Genomic DNA, 20,977 nt, shown 5'->3' with positions numbered 1-20,977 from the left:
TTTTACTGTTTCATATAACTGAAGATTTATACCTGAAGCAATTTATATACTGAGAACTTTTGTTTTTTGGTTTCTTTTTGGTTTGTTTTCTGACAAGGTAGTGACTTCTGCTCCTTTTTCCCCAGTGTGCCCAGTAGCAGGTACAGCTGGTGCTGGCAGAGCTGTTTGTCAGCAAGAATAAACTGACCTGTGACAAAGTATACCTCCCAGCATCCTATTTTGCCCCTCAAAGGGAAAACTTTGCTTTTATTCATCTAAGATAAGGTTGTTTAACCTGAGCTCTTTAGTACCTCATCTGGAAGGAAGTGCTTATTTCTTTTCTCTACTTATTTGTGTAGTGACAAATGCATAGTCAGAGAGTTCTGTATCAAAATAATCTTCAGTGCTGCTCATACTGCCTCTGGGAGTCAAGATGCATCTCTAGGATTTGGGATAATTAATTTGCTTAATGTGTGAAAATAGCAGAATGGCTAACAGCCACCAGGGGGCATTAAAACAAAATAGATGAGTAAAAATTGGTTGAAAGATTGGAAACCTGTGAAACTCTATGTAATAGAATTTGCGACAGTGGTGAAAAGATTTCCACCTTTCTTCAAACAGCACAGAATGTGCAGTGATTATAAGAGAGCAAGAAAGCTGCATTTATGCAACAGTCCTGATGGTAGTGACAGTAGGAGGTGACCAAGGCATTGGACTTAGATTAACACTAAATTTGTTGCTGGAGTGAATCTTGGAATTATTTCTATGAAAGGATAAATTAGAAGTGATTCCTGCTTCTCCTGCTATGAGACTCAGAGAAAAGAAAACAGTGGCTCGGGTAAAGAGACATTGTCACTTCCTTTCTGTGTTCCACTTCAAACAATGCTGGTTTGTTTCTGCACCAAAAGCAAGCGGAGATATTTTGTCAGCTCTCTTTTCTTTAAGACTGAAGTACAAAAGCTGGATTACAAGATATTAATTGAGCATATGCACCAAGTAACCCTTTCAATCTCAGCTATAATCCTCTGGTGAAGAGGAGGTGCACATGTGTCCTTTTCAACTAAGTGAAACTAAGTGGCATTTATCATATTTTAAAATAAAAACATTTTTTTCTATAAATCAGTTCAATTTAGTGGGGTTTGTATAAAGAGCTTTTGTTAACCCCGGCCTATTGTTTTTACCAGGATCAAAATATCTCTGTTAGCCAACCAAACAGAAGTGTTGCGGCCAAGTAAATTGCCCCCCTGTGCTGCTGTTATGTCACTGTATGTGACACCATGCAAAACCACCCACCACACCCAGAATCATTTGTCCTTACATCGTTGTATCACAATATCCAAATTATTATAGCCTGCATGGATTACTGTAGTAGTTTGGAATGAACACCTAAGGGATTAGATGTTTCTAGAGTATGAACCAGCATGAAGTAGAATTTTTTAAAAAGTATTAAAGTCCCCCAGCCTCAGGCCTTACATGCTTCTTTATCAGTCCAAGTATTGTTCTATGATTAGAAAGAGATCCCAACAGCAAAGAGTATTTCTGTAGCACTTGTCAAGTAAAGTTAGTCTGCCCTCATTTTCTCAGGAGTCAGGCACTCAGCATCTGGTTTCCCCCTTTCCTATGCCTCTGTATTTTATGCTGTGTTGGAGATCCATGTTGGTTTCACCGCTCCTCTGAGAGAGGGGCCACTCTATTTCACAGCACAGCAAGAGAGCAGCACAGAGTCCCTACCCCTGTGTACAGGAGAAACATGTGAAGGGTGTGCTGTTCCTGCCCCTCACACGTGGGACACAGCACACCATCTCTGCTCTCTCTGCAGGAATAATTACACCACCTTGCCTAGTTCACAACTGGCCTGGAAGCAGCAACTCAACGATGGCTCTCATCTAAGTCTGACAGCCTGAAAAGTCCTGAAAACCTCGAGCCAAGAAGAGAGCATCTCCAAAAAAAGAGGTAGAAAAAGCAAAAATTCTTTTCAAAGAAGGAAGCAAAGAAAAATTACCTGAATGGTATTTTGCAGGCTGTTATGAGACATAATTTCAGTTTTCTAGCCTTTCTTTTGTAGTTCTTTACACTCAGGGGTGGAGAGCAGACCTCTTCAAGTTTAGTTTGTTTCCTGTCTTTTTGCCAAAAGACATACTGGAGCAACAAGAATATTACAGGTACAGGAGAACTTCAAGGGACAGTAGTGTACTTAGAAAAGGTGCTTTGTACACACTTCATGCTCGGTTGACGTTCATTAAGCAAACACTGATCTGAAAGCTAACAGCTAATCTATTTAGCTCTGCATTCAGCTCCATGTCAGTGGTTTAGCTTCCCTTGTCCATGCCCTCTACAGACACCCTTCCAAAAGCCATGCTTACCTTCTTTGGGTAGTTTCCTCAGCCTTCTCCATAGTTAGCTCTTGTACAGCCATGTAATTAACTTTTTAGAGATGTTAGTATTAAACTGCTAAAACTTCATCTCTTCTTCAGTAACAACAAAGATTTCCCAAAGAGTCATCAGCTTCATAAAACAGCACATCTTCTCTAGGAGGAAAAGTGAGGAGTCTCCCCTTCATACCTGCCTGGCCAGCCAGGGCAAGGACCAGGCCCCCAGCTCAGCCCTGGAGAGGCTCACGTGAGCTGTGCAGGAAATGAGCTCATGTGGCTGGCGATTGCCAGCCCTGGGACAGCATCACCTGCAGCCAGGAGACTCCCTGCAGAGCCCAGGTGTGGGAGAATCTGGCACTTTACTTGCTCTGACAGTTAGATAGGTGTCAATTGCTGAGGCCAGCTGCAGATAAAAGGTGCTCACAGGGCACGCACCTGCAGGGAACCTCGAATTCTTGTTTAAACCCTAACAGCTGATTTGAATTAACTCTGACCTCTCACGGTGTCTTTTTTACTCAGGTTCTTTGCATTATGAGGTTGATAGTAAAATTACTATTTATAACAAAACAATGACTCTATTTGTAATCACTGTAAACCGTATGCTGTTGATAGGCTACATGGTTGCTTTTATCCCTCTTTCATCAGCTTTAGGCTAAGGCCTGGTAGGTGCTATCAAAACAAAGACTGGTTTGCAGAGGGTTCAGGTGAATTTCTGAAGACAGAGTCATGTGCCTGTGGCTGGATGCTGACGTGACTGGGGCAGGGAGGAACTGGCAGGACTGGCTGCTTATAATGGGAGATGATATCTGGGTCATGAGAGAACATAGGCTTTGGGCTATTTCAGGAGCACAGAAGGAATTCATTAGGCATGTGATGTTACACCACACATCACCTTACCTTCATAAGAATTAGTGGAATTTGTTCAACCTATCCTACTGTGGAACAAAAGACTGGAGAAAGAGTAGTTGGAGCAGGAGACTCACATCATGATATGCTGAAGGTGATTACAGCATGGACAGTTTTCAAGACCAAAGATCAGCTCATCTTCATCACGGCCTACTCTTCTATGGGGTGCCAGTACAACCTGGCTTGAGGACAGGTGGTGTTGCACTCTGACCTGCTTCAGCAGAGCTGCTCACCACCTCCTCTGACCCCTAGCACTACTGTTTCTGTGGGACCTATACATGTTATTTGTGGTACTTTAGTATAACAGAAGTTACACTAACAGGGAGAAAAGTATAACAAGTATAACAATAAAAGTATATTCTCCCTGTTTAGTATAACAGGGAGAGAAGTCTTGCATGACCCTGGAGCCTATGGGTAGCCAAAGTACACTCTGAATTGTCTCCTGCTGTTCCTCCAGAAATTTGGCCCTAAACTGTAATTTATGTGGTAGGACTGCAGACTGATGCAAGAGCCTCTCTCCCTTGAGGCAAATGGCTTTTCTGAGGACAAAGGGGTGGCACAACACAGCAGCAAAGCTAAACACACCTGAGCTTCATTAAATTTTGCTGCTTAAAATTTGGTATGTGCCATATGGCTTTAGGTTTGTCCATCAGTAGGATATATGTTAGCTGAGAATAAGTAAACATCATCAACCTCAGAATTTTTATTAACAAGTTCACAGAAAGAATAGAAATTACATTGATTTCAGTAATACAAAGATCAATCCCCTTCAAATACAAAAACCGCTAGGAATATGAACTCCTAGAAAACTCAGAATATTTTACAGGTCTTGAAATACTGAATTCCTCATCCTCTAGGATGGTTCCACATTATTTTAATTTAATGCTGCACATTAAAATACATTATAATACCCTCATCATCAGTGAGTATGGCTTCTTCAGCAACCTCAATGGTAATTAGCTGAAATACTGCACACTGTACATTTTCCCCCACCAAAAGCCCTCAGCAAATCACTCTGGGCCTTGGTTTTCACTGTTTGACTCTCTATCCAAGACTGAATCTATTTAGAGAGCAGTGCACCCAGGAGAAGAGCTAACAGCAGCCCCTGTGAGCACGTCAGGGGTGTGCTCAGGATGGCCAGTTACCACCCACACGTGATACAGGGCCAAGGGCAGAAGCAGAAGAACGCCACAAAGCCACAACACAGCACCAGCCATGTCCCTGACCCTCTGCAGAAAAATCTGTAATTAAAACCAGCTTCCCCAGTACTGCATAATGCAAAGGTCAATCCAAAGGGTATCAATTCCACCTGCACAAACCTCTTCACACAACTGCATAGGTATACAGCATCTTCTGAGCCATTCTGGTATTCCCACTGCTCTGGTAAATGAGTGACAAGTTAAAGGCAGTGTCTCTTCTCAAGTCTGTTTGATCTGTTTCTATTCCCTGTAAAAATAATGATTAAAAAAAAAAGCTATCAATACACAAAAATAGTATAAAAAAGAAACAATGAGTAGCCATTACAATTGAATCAAATTCATAGCCAATAAAGGCTTTCAGCTGTATGGAAACAGAACAAGTATTCCTTGTGCTCTCCCTTTTTAAGGACTTTCCAAATCATGTTGTTAATCACCAAAGTTATAAAATTTCACACTCAAAATGTTAGCTCTAAGTTAAATAGCCAGCTTATAAACCAGCAAAGTACTACCTAATTTGTCTTTGCATGCTGAGAATTTGTTTCTCCAATCAGAACGTGAATATTGCCTGCATCTTTTACAGGGTCACAGACTGCTGAACTCCCAGGGCTGACTAACACCCCTCAGCTCTCACTTTACCAACGCTGCTCCTTTTCTAAGCACCCTTGCAATGTTTCTACCTACCCATTCCACAGACCAGACTTGTAGATGTACAACACATCAATTAGGAACCAATACAGATCAATTAGAATTAAACTGTGGCTCAGATGCAATTAGGCATTCCCAGTACTGGTCCATCTTGCTCCAGCATGCTGTTTTATAGCATGGGTGAGTATACAGAACTTCCAGTTACAATTCATTGCATGTAATCTATAGAAAGGTCAGCTACTTAAACAGGAAAAGTTGTTTAGCAATCCTTTCTGCTGTTGCCTCAGCCTATGAGTAAATCCTTCAAAATTCATACATCTTTGAACTTAACACATGCTTAAATACATTATCAGGTGACAATCAGATCTGCGCTTCCAATGACAAGGAATTAAAATAGAAATGGAAGGAGGCACAACTACAGAGATTTTATGTACCTATTTTATCTATGTCTAAGGAATTCTTCACATTCTCTTGACTTTATTCTCTGTCCATAACTTACAAAGTTACAGTACCTCTAAGGTGAGGGGAGGAAGCTCAAGTGCTCTCTGGTAATAGTGGATTGCCAGGTGCAGCAGTCCCAGCTGGTGCAGGCCACGGCCTAGGTTGTAGAAGGACTCCTGGCATGGCCCACGCAGGTCCAAGTAGCGGTGAAGGAAGGAGAATCCCTGTAAGAGAAATTGAGCACACAACTTTTTCCTCCCCTCCTGTGCATTTTATTTTGTTACCATTTTGGAGTGTGATGATTCTGTTGTAAACACAGGACCTTCTGGAGACCATGCTGGTAATCAGAGAAGGTACTTCCTTCAATTTGAGGAATTAGTTCAGACACAAGCAGCTAATGATCATAATTTAGGTCGCCAGTAGGTCACTGTGGTTGAATTACTAATTAACTACCATAGCAGCAAGAAATGATGTAAAATCACTGAGTATAGTAAGCAGGAAATGAGAAGAGAGAGAGAAGGGAACTGTATTGCCAGGGGGTAATATAAATAGGACATTGTTCAAGAATGTATAAAAAGAGAACAGGGCATTTCTGTAAAAAAGGCAGGCTGCTTACAGAAAAATGTGGATAAAAGTATTAAAATTAGGTCAAAGTTTGCAAGTTCAAAACATCTTGAAGTTGGACATTGCCATAACTGGTTTTGTGTCACAACAGTTGGGGACCTGTAACTTTTGTCAAGATCAGTGCAAGCTACAGTCTTCCAGCAATTTCAGAAGTCACAAGAGCTCAGGATCCTCACCATATTGTGCTGACTGAGCTCAGAAGCTACAGGAATTAAAAGGTATTTCAAGTTAATGAAAATACTTGGTGTAAAGTAGAGGAAATTACTTCCAAGATTCTGTTTGGGACTACTCAGTCTGTGGTTTGTAACTGGATCTTGCAGATGGAAAGAAAAATGCAAATAATGAAGCTGAAAATTTGAAGGTAGCTAAACTGGAGCTCACAAGATCTTTACAAAGAGAGTGTGTAGAGGCACCTAAAAGGGGAAAAGAAAGACAGGGTGAAAAAACCACTTTCCAAGCCTGTACAATTTGCCTCAAGAATGCAGTTTATGAGACATAGCTACGAAGGGGACGTGGCATAGATTCCACTCTACAGCAATGCAAGCCAAAATAAATTTGAAAGAAAACTCAGATTACAACCACCAAGATATTCTATATATTATATAATATTATATATATAATATATATATTATATAATATTTTCACAAAGAGCTGGCAGCTGTTAACATCAAGGTAACAAGCTACCTTTACCATAAGGAGAGGAGATTTAGATGGTGTAACTATAGTTCTAAAGCACATTCATCTGTGCTCATGCTTTACCACTTGCCTCTTTAGAAATTACACCTTAACTATGAAAAATTATTTAAACAGAGTGTGTTGTAGCCATAACCATCTGCAAGATACAAAGGCAGGAAACACTGTGGGTAACAAGAACCTCACTGCCTCACCTGTACTAGAAGAGCATGCCTTTTCAGCACATATTTCTGAGAGGCCATGTGGATGAAAGTCAGGCCAATACAAAGACTGTACAAAGGCTCGTCTGGGTTTGCACGGAAGGCTTGTACATACTGACCTAAAAGCAAATAAATCAATAAAGACATTGGTTGTGAAAAGCATTCCTTAAAAAGTTACAAACAAGAAAAAAAATATTTGAAGTAGAAGTGTGAACTAAGGAAAGAAACAGTTTAATATATCTACATCAAAATACACAGGAAAAAACAGGGAAGGAAATTGTGTATTTTCAGGACCCACTGGATTGTGAAGGAAGAATGCAGACTGTGATGTAAAAACAGAAGCAGAAAACGATCAGACACAGAAGGCAAACATGGTCCTTGCTGGAATTTAAATGTGACATTTGGAGGACTTGACTGAAAGCAGCAGGTTTACTTTGAAGGCCTGCTTAAAGCATGCAACCAGCTGCATTTGCTGTTTAAATTGGGCTGGTTCTGTCATTATTATCATTATTAGCCTCCAATTATCTTTGCAAGTTAGTTATATTTGCAATGTGTGCTAAACTTGAAACGTGCCAGCTTAATTTTTATTAGCAAAACCCTTCAGCAGTGCTCTGATTTGTGTACAGAATAATCAAAGCACCAGACTAGCATTGTGAACCTATAATTTTCTGATAAAAAAAAATCTTTCCCTTTACATAAACTTTCACTTGTTCTATTTGTTGATATTAGAACATGAAAGATATTACCAAGAGCATGCTTGAAACTGCCAGACACGAAGGCATTGTGCCCATTGAGGACACACAGCACGTGATTGTCAGGATTTTTCAGCATCAGGCGGAGACAAAAGCGATGGTGGCGGACATCCTGAGACTGCATAGTGACCTGATTGAAGATGTTCCACAGCTGGGGCTTATTGACATTTTCCATGACCATGATCCTACAGAATGAGACGTGTGCAAGAAATTAGTAAATGCTATGTCGTATATACTGTCTCTTCAATAAAATCTCAGCAGTTCAGGGAAGATAACAAAGAACAGAAACTCAAAGAGAAGGTCAGGCAAAGATGAGAGTGAAAAACAGAACCAATGGTTCTGGCCAAATCAACCAACCTATTGCATTGTGCATTTTTGGAATCTGAGGCTATTGGAAAGCTCCTTCAGTTTTAGTAACCTTCTCTCATTTAGCCAAGGCTGGAAAGCATCAGCCTGCCTACTTCAGCAGCATCATCAGCAGTGTGACTACAGCCTCAGTGCAGGCAATTACAGCACAGACTGCTCTGCCTTCCCAGCAGCCCACCTGATATAGTTGTAAGCTTTTCTGAAGTTCTTGTCCAGAATTGCAGCAGAGAGCCCAAAGTACTCCAGCTCCTTGCGCTTTTGTCTGTCCTCGTAGAAGGAGTAATATTCCAGAGAGGAATCCACAAGGAGCTCTGCCTCCTTGTACCGGGAGAGGTCACACAAGGCATATATCGCCTTCAGGAGGAGGTTCCACCAGTCATCTTTTGTCAGAACGCTTGTGAGGACAGCAAAAATTGCTAAAAATATTGGAGCCAGAAAGTTGAGAAAAATTAGAACAAGAAATATATTTTTTTCAAAATAGATGCATACATCAAACTGATATTTTCAAAGACATTGTAGCACTAACAGCTAATAGGAAGTATTTACTTTTTCTCAGTTTAAGGGCTGTTGATAAAACACCAGCAAAAAAAAAACCTCTTAAAGTGGGAACAAAGAGCAGGCAATACACCCAGTTCAAGCTGTAAACATACTACATGAATGCAATGAGTCCCTCTCCCTAATTTATCAAGCAGTGCTTAAGAGCACGTGGCCTGGCTCAACCAAGCCTGGGCCAGCTAAAAAAAATCACACCGCTTTTACAGTGTATTTGTATTGCATTCTAGATTTGCGTGTACGATATTTCCCCTGAGGTGAATGTTGGCCCATAAGATCTCTAGAGGCCCTTTTCAATCTGAATTATTCTGTAATCTTACTATTTTTCTCTGAATGGGGACTGTTCCCTTAAGATATATTATCTTTAGTTTGGCTGCCTTCTTTGCTCTAGAAATAAAGCAATGTTAACATGGACTGCATGGATTTAGCATGCAAAATAGGAGCATTTTTATCATTTTTCAGAACTATGGAGTTCACCTTGTTGCTTTGTTTTTAAGAAACAATCTGTGATTTGTTACCTTTCGCATCGCAATTTGCTGTCTCTTGGTCATCATTGTCAGAAATTTTATCCCTTGACACCTTAATAAGATAGAGGTGTCTCTCTCCAGATTTGGAACTAGATATCAAACACACCTGAGCTCTGCTCATTGCTACCTAGAAACAAATTTAAGGGCAGCATTTCAGATTACAATGTAACATCCTATGACAAAGGCAGCTTTATGGCCAATCCATGTAGCTCACCTTGCATCCCAAAACAGTCTGTGACACCACCATAGAGCAAGGTCTTCAGAGAGAACATTCCCAATAGGAATATCCTCTCTGCATTGCCTCGTGCTCCAGTGCAAACTGGGCTAAGCAAAAGCCATATACAAATTCTTCAAGCTACTTGAAAAGACTTCTCCTGGGATTGGAACATCCCCGGGTTTATTGAAATCAAGACTCTTTGCAGAGAAGCACAAGAACAATGCCTTTCTCTGCCATTTTCAGAAGTGTGTGCATAGTCAGCTCTTCAACCAGTATAATACAATAGTTAAGGCATTGAGCAAATGGATAAAATGGAGGTCTAAATATTCCTTTTAGTCACTCCCTATTTATAAATAAACAAAATTAATTAACACAAAACTGCTACCATTGTATTTACTGGCTAAACAAATTCTTATTTTGTCCTTTTATCACAAGAAAATAATAAAGAAAGAAATCAAAAGGAAAATTGTTGAAATAGAAGCCAGTATCAACACCACAAAAAAGCTCTGTGCTCAGTGTTAAAAAGGCAAGAAGCAGCTTATAACTCAGTGGTTGTAAGCACACTGAGAACAGGGAGTTGAAGTCACTGTATCAATAATTATACACACAAACAGTCCTCTGCTCTGAACACAGAGCAGGACTGGTGTTCCTGAGCAGGAACACCAGTATTGCAGGCTACCTGCAAGATTACTACCTAACAAAATTATGAAACCACTCACATATAAAAGCCCACTAGCTTTCCTCCTGAGTTCATTTGTAGTCTGTCTTGACCCAAGTCACACATGCCCAATTTCATAGAATGCAGCAGGAGAGACTGGCTTACCTTCAGCAGCATGGCCAGCATTGTGAGCAAGGTGTCAATGTAACCATACATTTTGCCTTGGGAATACAACAGCGTGGAGCGATGCAGGAGAAGCTTTAATTCCTGGACAACAGTGAACACTGTTATTCAACCTCTTCCACAGAGAGAGTTTATAAAACAAACCAATAGGATTGGAAAAGTTTCCACAAAGCTGTAAGAATCTGCAGCAGCAGGTGAGCTCTCCCTAAACTGCTCTCAGGAGTTACTGTTCCAAATTCTCCCATTTCAGAGACATCTGGCATGACTCTTACCTATGGTGAGGGTCCTTCTGGAGAGGGGATTCAGAACCTCTGCTTACAATCAACAGAGGCCAAACTGTGTAGCTCACACATAGCAACTGCTGATGAACTTTATGCAGGGTCACAACTGGCTCTCAGGGGCCAAAAGCTTGAAAGTTTGTGCATTGCACAGAAGTTATCAGGTGGGACTGGGGAAATGCTGAGACAATGGCCAGGGACAAAGTCAGGAGGACTGATCCACTGTAATGGATCAGTCACTGTGCTCTGCAAGCTCCCCATTGGGACATAAGTCTGAATCCCTGGTCCTATGCAGACATGTTGGACTAGTAGCACAGTTTGACAGATTAATACATCCTAAATGGAAGCACAGAACATGTTACCCACCTGCTGTGCAGCATTAGCATCCTGAGCCAGAGTATCTGGGTCATACATTGGCTCCAGAGCCTCCAGAGCTTTCTCCGGCCGGCCCAGCTGCTGCTGAAGTGTTGAAAGTGAGATTCTTGCATCGAGATGCAATGGGGCAAGATCAACAACTTTGGCATAGCTCTCTGCAGCACGCTCCATGTGTCCCAAAGCCTTCAAGCACTCTAGAAATACCATAAGCAACACGAGACACTTAAGTGGCAGAAAAAGAAGATTTCAAAGTTTGCAAATAAATTAACATACCTTCTTAGTAAAATCACCCCAAAAATGTATTTTTAAATGCTAATATTCAGATATATGCACTGATGATGTATCCACAGTTTCACTGATGATGTATCCACAGTTTCACAGGATGAAATGCAGAATAGATGCTGCTTCACTTACATGAACATAGAGTACTTTTAGCTGATGTAAATTTAAGTGTACATGAAGAAGAAAAAAATGCTTGACAGAGTCATCATGATAAGCTTCATTCTGCAAATACCAATTCTCATTTAACCAGTCAATCTAAAATTGCTGTGATCTTGGATAAAGGTCCCTGGAAATGCTCAGCACTGCATTACCATCTCTCAGTCCCCCTGTTCAGCAGTCCTGCCTCCTCTCACCTGCGTGCCGAAGCCACACAACAGCCAGGTTGTACCGCTCTGAGCAGACAAGGGAGCTCAGGAGAGGAAGGGCTGAGTTGTATTCTCCAACATCCAGAAAGGCCTCTGCAACATCCAAGTACAAGTCACCCATTTCTTCTGGATTTTGTTCCACCAGAGTAGTCAAAAGAGGCTTTGAGAAAAAACACACAAACACTAAAGCACAAGTAATCAATTTCTTTAAGGCATGCTCGTTGGAAGCTTGCATTTTTATCCTATGTTTTTTGTTCATTTGCATTCTGAACTACACTTCTTTTAATTAAATGTTACTTTAGAAGTGAAAAATAAAAGATCTGAAATTCAGCACTTCTGAAGAAGCCCCATTTTTCTATTCTAGACATTTCACACATCCAGTGGGTTTAAGTGTCCATTAGTGAGGAGTCTCCTTTTTGAAAGAAATCTTTAGATTTAGTATGGTTTTAAAACATAGTGAAAACATGTTCCTTAGTGTTCACAGCTTTCAATATGGTCCTGGGCCTGTCACAGCACACAGGCTGTGACCTACTGTGCTTTAGTAATGTCACGTACACTGGCGTAATTTCTAAGGGCAAAGATTTTATTTCTGCTATTACAGGCCTGTGAAGTTTCTCTCCTGGAGTGGGAGAGAAGCAAAAAGAACCTCCACAGCTCCCTCAACCACCTCAAGTCTATGAACACAGGAACAATTACTTGCTTTTGTAATTTCTTAGAACATTACCCCCACCTTGTGAGTTGGTTTCCACTTACACTGAGTGGCTCCAGGATGTTCAGGTGAATCAAGCACACCATCAGCTTGACTGTGATGTCTATGGGAACACCCTCAGGTATGCAGCAGCTGACCTTCTCCACAGCTGGGACAAGAGAAAGAATTTCCTTCTCAACTCAGAGGCTTTAAGAAGCACTTCTCAAGCACCACATCCACCCCAGGCCATGCTCAGGAACTGAGAAAATATTCTTATCAGCTCTAGCAAGTGTTTGTCTGCCCTTCTTTTCCTCCTCCTTTATCTTCTCCAAGAGTTGGAGCAACGTCTTCCTACTGCCTCTGAGACAAATAATTCCATGTGAGGTACCAAGTGCTGTCAGTCTGCATCAAGTCCAAGTAGGATTCCACAGCATGTGCTTAGATCCTTTGCCTACTTAAGAGGTACCTCCTCAATAAAGCTTTCCTTAGCAATCTTTATCAAAAAAGATTCTCTTTAACAATTCTCCTTTATTTTTTAAGGAATTGCCCTGTATCAAGGTGGTTCTCATTCTTGCTAAGTGAAGTCCTGTGTAGCAGGCACTGCCTGAACACATTGTTAAACAGAGTTAATACAGAACTTCACACAACTGGTAGGCTGAATGCAACCTGATCAGTATGCAAACATGAGGCACAGCAGCTACCCATGACAATATCAGCAAATGAGGGGTCACACAATAAAATTCCATTATCACAGGTCCTTCACATACAGCCATGACATCTCCTTAACTCCTGGTTAAGTTCTCCTTCACTTCAGTGCTTGCACCGGACATTCAGTGCTAAAACCTGAGAAAACTGGGATTTCCAACCGAAGGTTTCCCTTTTACCTCCTACGTTCACATCCCTTTACTGCAAATCACAACATGCAGACTAATTTATCATTCTTTGAACACTGCAATACCCAGCACAAGGGTGACTATTCCCCTACTGATATATTTTTTAAAAATGACAACTGCCAGTCTGGATTAGAGGGAAGTTCTGAGAAAGGGAAAGAAGAAAAGTACAGAAGAATCCTTTTCTGGATGAAGCCCTGTTTCTGTGCTGTCAGAAATCTCTAGATGTTATATGATTGCAAGCTGGTTCTTAACCATATGATCAGTTCACAGACTTGTCTGAAATTAAAAAAAAAAAATTAAAAAATTACTTACCTGGGGCACTGGATTCAGCAACTGGCTGACTTTGGCTGTCAGTCACTGCCTCCTGGTTTTCCTGAGTTTCTATTGCAGCATCTGTATCTTTTTAAAAAGATTATCAGATTAACCAGTAGTTACTTGCCTTTGAATCCATAAATGACTGGCAGCTTACTCTGAAAAGTGGACTCCTGCTTTGGGTTGGGGCTTTTTTGTGTTGTATTGTTTTGTTTTTTAAGGACAGCAGAGCAGGGAGCAGTTATAAAAGTTATAAAAGTTACAAAGCAACAGAGAGCGGAGGCCAGCTCTATTTTAGAAGCCTTCTCTCAACCAAAGGCACACAGGAGGTAACTTGGAAACATTGTGTTCTAATTCCTAGACCCATTATAGTTTTGTTTCTTATAAAATATCTGCTGAAAGTCTCCATCAAGACAGTTGTTCATAAAACAAATGTGTTTTTACCTGGCCAATCAGAGCAAAAAGTCACCAGAAATATCTTATACCTGTATTGTGCTTGGATCAGATTGCTGAGACAACCACTTTAATTACAAAACAGACTGTCTCCTTATGGAGTTAGTGTGCTGAGTCCATTCTACAGCCTAAATAAACATTTTCAGATTAAATTACTTTGATAAAGCAGGTTTCTCAAAGACAGCCCACTTCATTAAATTATGAGCTAGTACACCCAGATTTCAGTTAGGTGGTTAATAACAGATGTAGGATGTATAAAGAACATTACTCTTAGGTCAAAGGTTGACATTCTTGAGCATAGTTGCCACTAAGCTTATCTTTTTATCCCTTTTTTTTAGAAGTTATTTAGCTGGTAGAAATAGCTGGTCTGATGTAAACACTCAGAGGAATGTTTAGAACTTTAAAAGCCCTCCAGTTGCCTGGAGAGCAGTCCTTGTCTTCAGTGAGTCAGCAGGGTGATGGGGAGACCTGAGTAACTTCTTACAGCAGGCTGAGGTCACACCATGTTACTCACTAAGAGCACCCACACATTTCAATAGAGAAAAGCCTGTCAACAGTGCAGCAAAATATACCCAGGAGTTGAAAAGGTAAAGGAAAGATGTCAAATCACATGAACAGCAGGGTCACAGGAACCACTTGACAGCTACTTACCCTTTTTCTCCTCAGCTGCACTTCTTTCTGGTGCTTTTTTTTCAAGTACAATTCCCGTAAAATCCGTAATAACCTGAAACAAAAAGTTTTTTGTTTCACAAACTATCCAAGTTTACAAAAGTAACTTGGATGATTTCAAAGATTTAAAGCATAAATGGAGCAACCAGCCTATGTGACAGTTTTAGACATCACAGAAGTTATCAGAGGTAAAGCTGCATTCATCTACCCAAGTAGAACCTTCAAAAAGAAACAGGAAAATGGCTCTGTGACTTCAGTTCTACTGGATTAATAAATCCAGTAGCTAAATGCTGTGTACATAAAATTGACTGACTGACATTTAAGGAGGGAAGAAGCACAAAAAAAGGTCAGAGGAATTGTTTGCAGGCTCATGATACTATGCTCTGACAGAGAGCTGAATAAAATCTAAAGAAAGGAAAAAAAAACCCTAAGTAATTTAATATCAACAAATAAGAATGTTCACAAGAAGAAGTCCCAATTTACAGTGTCTTTTCAATCAATCTTGGAAAGTATGACAATGGCCAAATACCAACATCTTCCCTCTCAAAGCCAGACCAAATCAAGTGGGAAATACTCCTCAGAAGTGAGATTTAACTAATTTGGACCAGATAAGCAATATTCTCTAATTCCTGATGCCTTAGAGTTAAGATGTATTGTCTTTCTGGAATGTATGCTTAGTGCTTAACGGATAAATTATTAGTTGCAACACAAGTCTGCCAGATAAGTCACAACAATCTGCATCTGAACCATCAGAGCACTCAGTGTCATGATTTTAACCTTCCACTCGGAGAATAACCTCTGCTGGTATTACTCACAAACCCAGCCCGAAGGTCTTCTCTGGCTACTAAGATTATGGTCGCTATAGAGAAGGAGAGGAAGGATCCCAGAATTTTAAAACTCGAACAATGTACAAATCTATCAGCCTACAATTAATTCAATCCAACCATTAATTTAAATGCTAATTACTACAGAACTAATAGCAAGCAGTCTGTTTCTGATGAGCTCTATTTTTACAGAAGCAGGACCCCATTTTAGCACTGCAGGAACATAAATGATGAACATAAACCATCCATTCTGGCAGGCAAAGAGTGCTGAAAATGCCACCCAGATGCCCTGAGCTGTCCGTACCGCCAGAGCTTTGTCGTACTGCTTGGAGGAAATGTAGAGCTCAGCTGCAATGTTCACATCCTCCATGGATACAAGGCTCTGGTGCTTGCTAAAGGCCTCTTCCACTATCTCAATAGCAGAGGTCACGTCATTGGCTTCATAGTAACTCCTGTAAAACACAGACATGAGATACCAGGTAATTCACATAACTGACAATGTTACTTTGAACCGAAGTACTTTGAAACGATGTTACTTTGAAACGAAGTACGAAGCTACTTTGAAGAGAAAAGGATTTTCATATTTCTCTGATTTTTGCTTATTAGTGAAGATTTTCATCAGTGAAGATTTTCATTAGCAAGTGGATGTTATAAAAGACAGTGAGAAAGGGGGTGTTTTTCCTTTCCATACAACTGTTGAAAACTTTTACATATTTTGAATAATTAACAATTTTTTTCTCCCATATTTGTAAGGACATTACTGGAGTGTTCATCACACCCTCCCCCATTGGAGTCAGGCATCAATCATGTCCCACATTAACCTGTTTATGAAACCTTCACTAACAATGTTATAATACACATCCTTGTATTTTTTGGTACATTACCCAAACACAAAGATCAAAAGACCTTAAACTGTTTTGAAACAGGCAGTAACGGTTGACTGCCTACTGAGGTTAGAATGAGGACGTTAGCCACTAGGGTTCAGAACAGGATTTGTGATGGAGGGTGGAAGGTCATCGATTGCAGTTTTGATGTATGTAGCAATGGAGTGAGGAATAGGATTGAGGCAGCCAGGGCTACTACGCCTCCTAGTTTGTTTGGAATGGATCAGAGGATGGTGTAGGCAAACGGGAACTATCATCTGGGTTTGATGTGTGGAGGAGTGACTAGTGGGTTAGCTGGTGTAAAGTTTTCTGGATCACCTAAGAGGCTGGGAGAGAACTGCTTCCACAAGGAATCAGTTCACAGGTAAAACACGACTGAGTGAGAGCTACACACTTTAAGCACGAGGCTCCCGTGGCAAAGCAAAGGGCAGTGTGTGCAAGCCCAGCTCACTTGGCCATGTCCCGGGCCAGCTGCATGAAGCGCTCCCCGTCGGAGGGAGCCAGCAGGTTCAGGATGCGCCGGTAGCCGTCCATGGCCATCTTCTGCTCGCCCAGCTGCTCGTACAGGCTGGACCTCTCCCACAGGTAGCGCACGTTGCTCGGGTCGTACTTCAGAGCTACAGGAGAGAGAGCAGCAGCACGGCACAGTTTAGGAAATGCAACAGTGGGTTTCACATTCATTTCCTTGATTTGTGTTAGTGGACGTGCACAGGGTTTTTGCAAGGACATCCTATATTACAGATTCATTTATCATTCATCTTTCATCAATATCATTCATCATTCATTCAAAGGAGAACATAACAAAATTATTGCCATTAGCACACAGCATTAATTTTAAATTATTAAAATGTTTGCTACACTACCTTTTGTGTAGCAGAACACAGCCTGCTTAATATTGTCCTGCTCCAGTGACATTTCTGCCAGTCTAACCCACTCCTCAGTATTGCTAGGATTTAAGTGAGCTGCAATCAGTCCAAACTGTAATGATTTCTCCATATCACCCTGGTCTTCATAGATCATGGCAAGAGTGGAAAATGGCTCATGAGCAAGAGGAGCTGTGAAAAGATAAAAAAGAATAAGATTTATTATCTAAAATCCACACTGGAAACTTGCCTTTCTCAAAAAACAGGTATCAGAATTATATGAAACATGTGCTGTTCAAATTCAGGAAAACTTGCAGACAAGTTTCTGATTCCTGTCTGTAAATTATTAAACAAGTTGACTGAATCTAACACCATTTATAGTATTATTCTATACTGCAAGGCATGCTGACGCTTATATCTTGTGTCTACAAAGACAGTAAAAGCAAACTGTGTAAAGCTAAGCCAAGGCCTGGGGCTCTGCAGAACTGGGGTGCTAGTTTCTTTTTATAAGCAAAAAAATAAAGGAAGTGCACCACATATTCTTAATTCTACTACTTATACCTGACTTTGCTCATACTGTTTATTTTCATCTTCAGTGAAGCCACACTGAATCCTGCTCCTGCACATGGACACTTGACCCCATCCTTAAAGCCCAGAGGCTGTCCATTCTCCCATACCTTGTCTGATGATCTCCATGCACATCAGAATGGCCTCCTCACGCTCTCCTCGAGCAAATCTGATGTTGGCCTCTCCCATCAGACCCCTCAAGGCACGGGGAAGTTTGCTGCGAGGTCTTTTCTCCTAAATGGAAAAGGGATGCTGGTTCTGCCCAAATCCAGGAGACATCCAGTTGTGCTTAACACCACCTAACCCCAATTTATTTAAGTATTAGCAATAATAAATGACTGGCAAAAAAGACTTGCCAATGTTCATAGTTTTCTGATGCTGGGAAAACTGATTTCATTATTTCTGAAGGCTTTAAACAGTAAACAACAGTGCTTTTATAACAAAGAAAGCATAACGAACACCAGCATAAGCAGGATTGTCTTACATGGAACAATTTTCAGGCAAGTTTCCCAGTAAGCAGCTAAAAGTCACACAAAGTGGCATTCATGGACCATGGTCAGAGGACACATAGAAGTTAATGAAAGTTTAAATACTTGCTTTCATCATTTTCTTGGTCTCTCGATTAAGAACCATCTCCAAAACAAAAACATCTCCAGCTGTAGGCTGCTCTGTAGTTTCTTCTTCCTCTTCTCCTCCTCCTCCTCCTCCTCCTTCTTCTTCTTCTTCCTCCTCCTCCTCCTCCTCTTCATCCTCCTCCTCTTCATTTTCCCCAAGCATGGATGCAAAGACCCGATGGACAGATTTACTGACCCCATCTGCTGTTTCTCCTTGTTGAGAAAGAAGTAAAATAGGTTTTTGATATAATGAAGAGAACATGCTATTTCCCTGGACAAGTGCAGAGAAAAGAGCAGCCCACTTGAAGCAGCTATTCTGTAAGAGTGCTGCCTGCAGAAATGCACAAAAACTATGGACAGCCTCTTTGGTTTTAAAGCTCTGCACTATTCATCACCAATGCCTGGCATGGCCCAGCCTGTAACATCTTTTGGATATCTGAAATGAAAGCAGGGAGGAACACACAGAATGAAGCCCACAGTTTAATCAACATTCTTCTCAATCCAGAAGAATATTAAGCAACTTTCAAGCACTGGGCTGGCTGGCTGCAATCAGCTTTTCAGCTGAAGAGGCTGTAAGTGAGCAGACAATTCTACTACACAACAATCCAGCAACCAATTTTTCAAAGCAATTGAAAACAAGATGTTGTAACCATTCCATCCATGACAACAAGTACCTTTTAACATGTGTAAATACAAAATACAGATTATTTGCATTTCTCTGGAAAAAAAACAGAATTCTTTAAAATAAGTAAGAAAACTATGCTAAGTACTCTGAGTAAATATGTTTAAGGCACATATGCTCTTTTAAATTCACATTTTTTATTTACAGCTTCTATTTATAAACTGAATCCAGGGTTATAACTGACCACAGATCTATATACAAAATTCAAAATATGTAGGGTTCAAAAGTTTGAGCTGGGGGATTGGACACATGATTAAAAATAACCACAATATCAAGTTGAGACTGAAAAATAAATCTATCATGCATTGCCTATATAGGAGAGGGATTTGGGGACCACACCTGGGTTTATGGTTAGTTTTTTTTTTACTTGGATATGTTTGGTTATTTTTATTCTGACTTGGATATAAAGCATCTAAACATAAGACTTATCTTCCCCTGTCCCCATCTGAAAAATCCCATAATTACTAATTTACTTTCCCTTTTATTTCAGTCCCTTCAGAGACCAGAAGGGGAAAAATGGAGCCAGGCTCCTATGGAGTCAGTTATCAAAGAGCAAATACTTCCAGTGCCTTTTTAAATAGGAATGATTATGTTAGAAACACCAACCATCAGTTTCATCCTGACTTTGGGATTTCCCAGATGCTTTTCTGGATGAAGATGGAGCCTCTACATCTTCTTCATTTTCCTCAGCAGATGCATTTTCACCATCCTATACACACCAAAAATACAAATTATTACCTCTATAGAATTACCCATTTTTTATTTCCCCATATATTTACAGTCACCATTTGGCTTTCCAGTCTTTGCACTGCCAGTGAAACAGGTGGGATAAGCACTGCGTTTTTAAGTGAACAAAACCCAGCATTCCTTGCTCTCAGGACATTTATATTTGTATTAATGTGGGAGACTCAGATGGTGACTGTTCACACTACATCAGACTGAAGAGACCAGTCCATTGATTATTGGGCACTACAGTGAGGTGGGATGACATGGTATTAGAAAAAAAAAAAGTTCTGTGTGACAAATCCTTCCAGGAGCCAGTCAATATCACAACAGCAGTCATGAATCCGGTAAGAATGCTGCCCCAGGGTAACACTGATCCTTCCATGACAGCTGAGTTCTGCTCAATCTGCTCTCTGAAGGCCACGAAATGCAGAAATTCAGTAGCACGTTGACACAAATATAGCAGAGTTAAAAAGAACTGCAACACTCCGACAAATCACGCTTGTTTTCTTTTAATCACACCGCCTACGTAGCGTCGGACACAACGTGTTTCCCTATATTTACTGCTGCCAAGAATTCAAACGAGGAGCCGCACTGGCTCTCCCTCAGATGCTGCTGGGGGAGCTGGATCAGCATAATCTGGATGAGTTCATACCCGAACCAGCTCCTTGCCCCGACCCGAAGCACCGATTTCCCGCGGGCCGGGCGGTGCTGCCGGGCCGGTGCCTCTGCCCAGAGCGGCGGGAGGGCAGAGCTGCGTCCTGCGGCCCCCACGGCGGCCTTCTGCTGACCGGGACACCGCCACTCGGAACTCGGAGCCGCAGGAGCAGCGAGCGGGAGCCCTGCACACACACAGCACGGGCCGTGCCCTGCAGGTGCCGACACCGACACTCACAGCTCCGGAGCCGCAGGAGCAGCGAGCGGGAGCCCTGCACACACAGCACGGGCCGTGGCTTGCCAGGTGTTGTCATGATGGGGCGGCCCGGGCCGTGGGGCGGCCAGGCGGGGCAGACTCACCTTCTCGCGGCTCTTGCGCTCCTCGCGGCGCTGCTCGAACTCCTCGAAGGAAATCTTCCCCTCCAGGTACTCGATCAGCTCCGGGCTGAAGCCCGACATGGCTCCGCCACGGCCCGGGGGAGCCCTGTGAGGGAGGCACCGCGTCCGTCCCGCTATGGCGCCCGCCGCTACAGC

General features: G+C 41.5%; 1 protein-coding gene across 2 annotated transcripts; it reads right to left on the bottom strand.

Moving 5' to 3' along the window:
* Nucleotides 1–3,945: 3,945 nt before the first annotated feature.
* Nucleotides 3,946–20,954, bottom strand: GTF3C3 (general transcription factor IIIC subunit 3). Of its 2 annotated transcripts, XM_063162469.1 has the most exons (19): nt 20,804–20,954; nt 19,670–19,772; nt 18,365–18,594; nt 17,878–18,001; nt 17,201–17,392; nt 16,789–16,954; nt 15,758–15,905; nt 14,612–14,684; nt 13,508–13,594; nt 12,368–12,471; nt 11,603–11,774; nt 10,959–11,161; nt 10,297–10,398; nt 9,248–9,383; nt 8,356–8,593; nt 7,806–7,996; nt 7,054–7,178; nt 5,614–5,766; nt 3,946–4,703 (listed from the first exon to the last, which is right to left on the bottom strand). In XM_063162469.1, exons 1-19 carry the CDS (start codon nt 20,900–20,902, stop codon nt 4,581–4,583), a joined length of 2,769 nt encoding a protein of 922 aa, XP_063018539.1. In that variant the 5' UTR covers nt 20,903–20,954; the 3' UTR covers nt 3,946–4,580. The 2 variants fall into 2 exon arrangements, with proteins under 2 accessions (XP_063018539.1, XP_063018540.1); XM_063162470.1 differs by lacking the exons at nt 3,946–4,703; nt 5,614–5,766; nt 7,054–7,178; nt 7,806–7,996; nt 9,248–9,383 and having other exon boundaries at nt 8,432–8,593.
* Nucleotides 20,955–20,977: the final 23 nt, after the last annotated feature.

The sequence above is a fragment of the Melospiza melodia genome, chromosome 8 (assembly GCF_035770615.1).
Source record: "Melospiza melodia melodia isolate bMelMel2 chromosome 8, bMelMel2.pri, whole genome shotgun sequence".
Classification (NCBI taxonomy): Eukaryota; Metazoa; Chordata; class Aves; order Passeriformes; family Passerellidae; genus Melospiza; species Melospiza melodia.
The sequence above is the reverse complement of the archived record's forward strand: the minus strand, read 5'-3'. Positions and strand labels throughout refer to the sequence as shown.

What these genes read in the sequence shown, in the direction of transcription:
- GTF3C3 (XM_063162469.1), bottom strand. Translation starts at nt 20,902, where the DNA reads ATGTCGGGCTTCAGCCCGGAGCTGATCGAGTACCTGGAGGGGAAGATT. An exon ending in ATGCTAATGCTGCACAGCAG is followed by an intron (nt 10,399 to 10,958) that starts GTGGGTAACATG and finishes ACTGTTGTCCAG; the next exon opens with GAATTAAAGCTTCTCCTGCA. An exon ending in AGCAAATTGCGATGCGAAAG is followed by an intron (nt 8,594 to 9,247) that starts GTAACAAATCAC and finishes CAATATTTTTAG; the next exon opens with CAATTTTTGCTGTCCTCACA.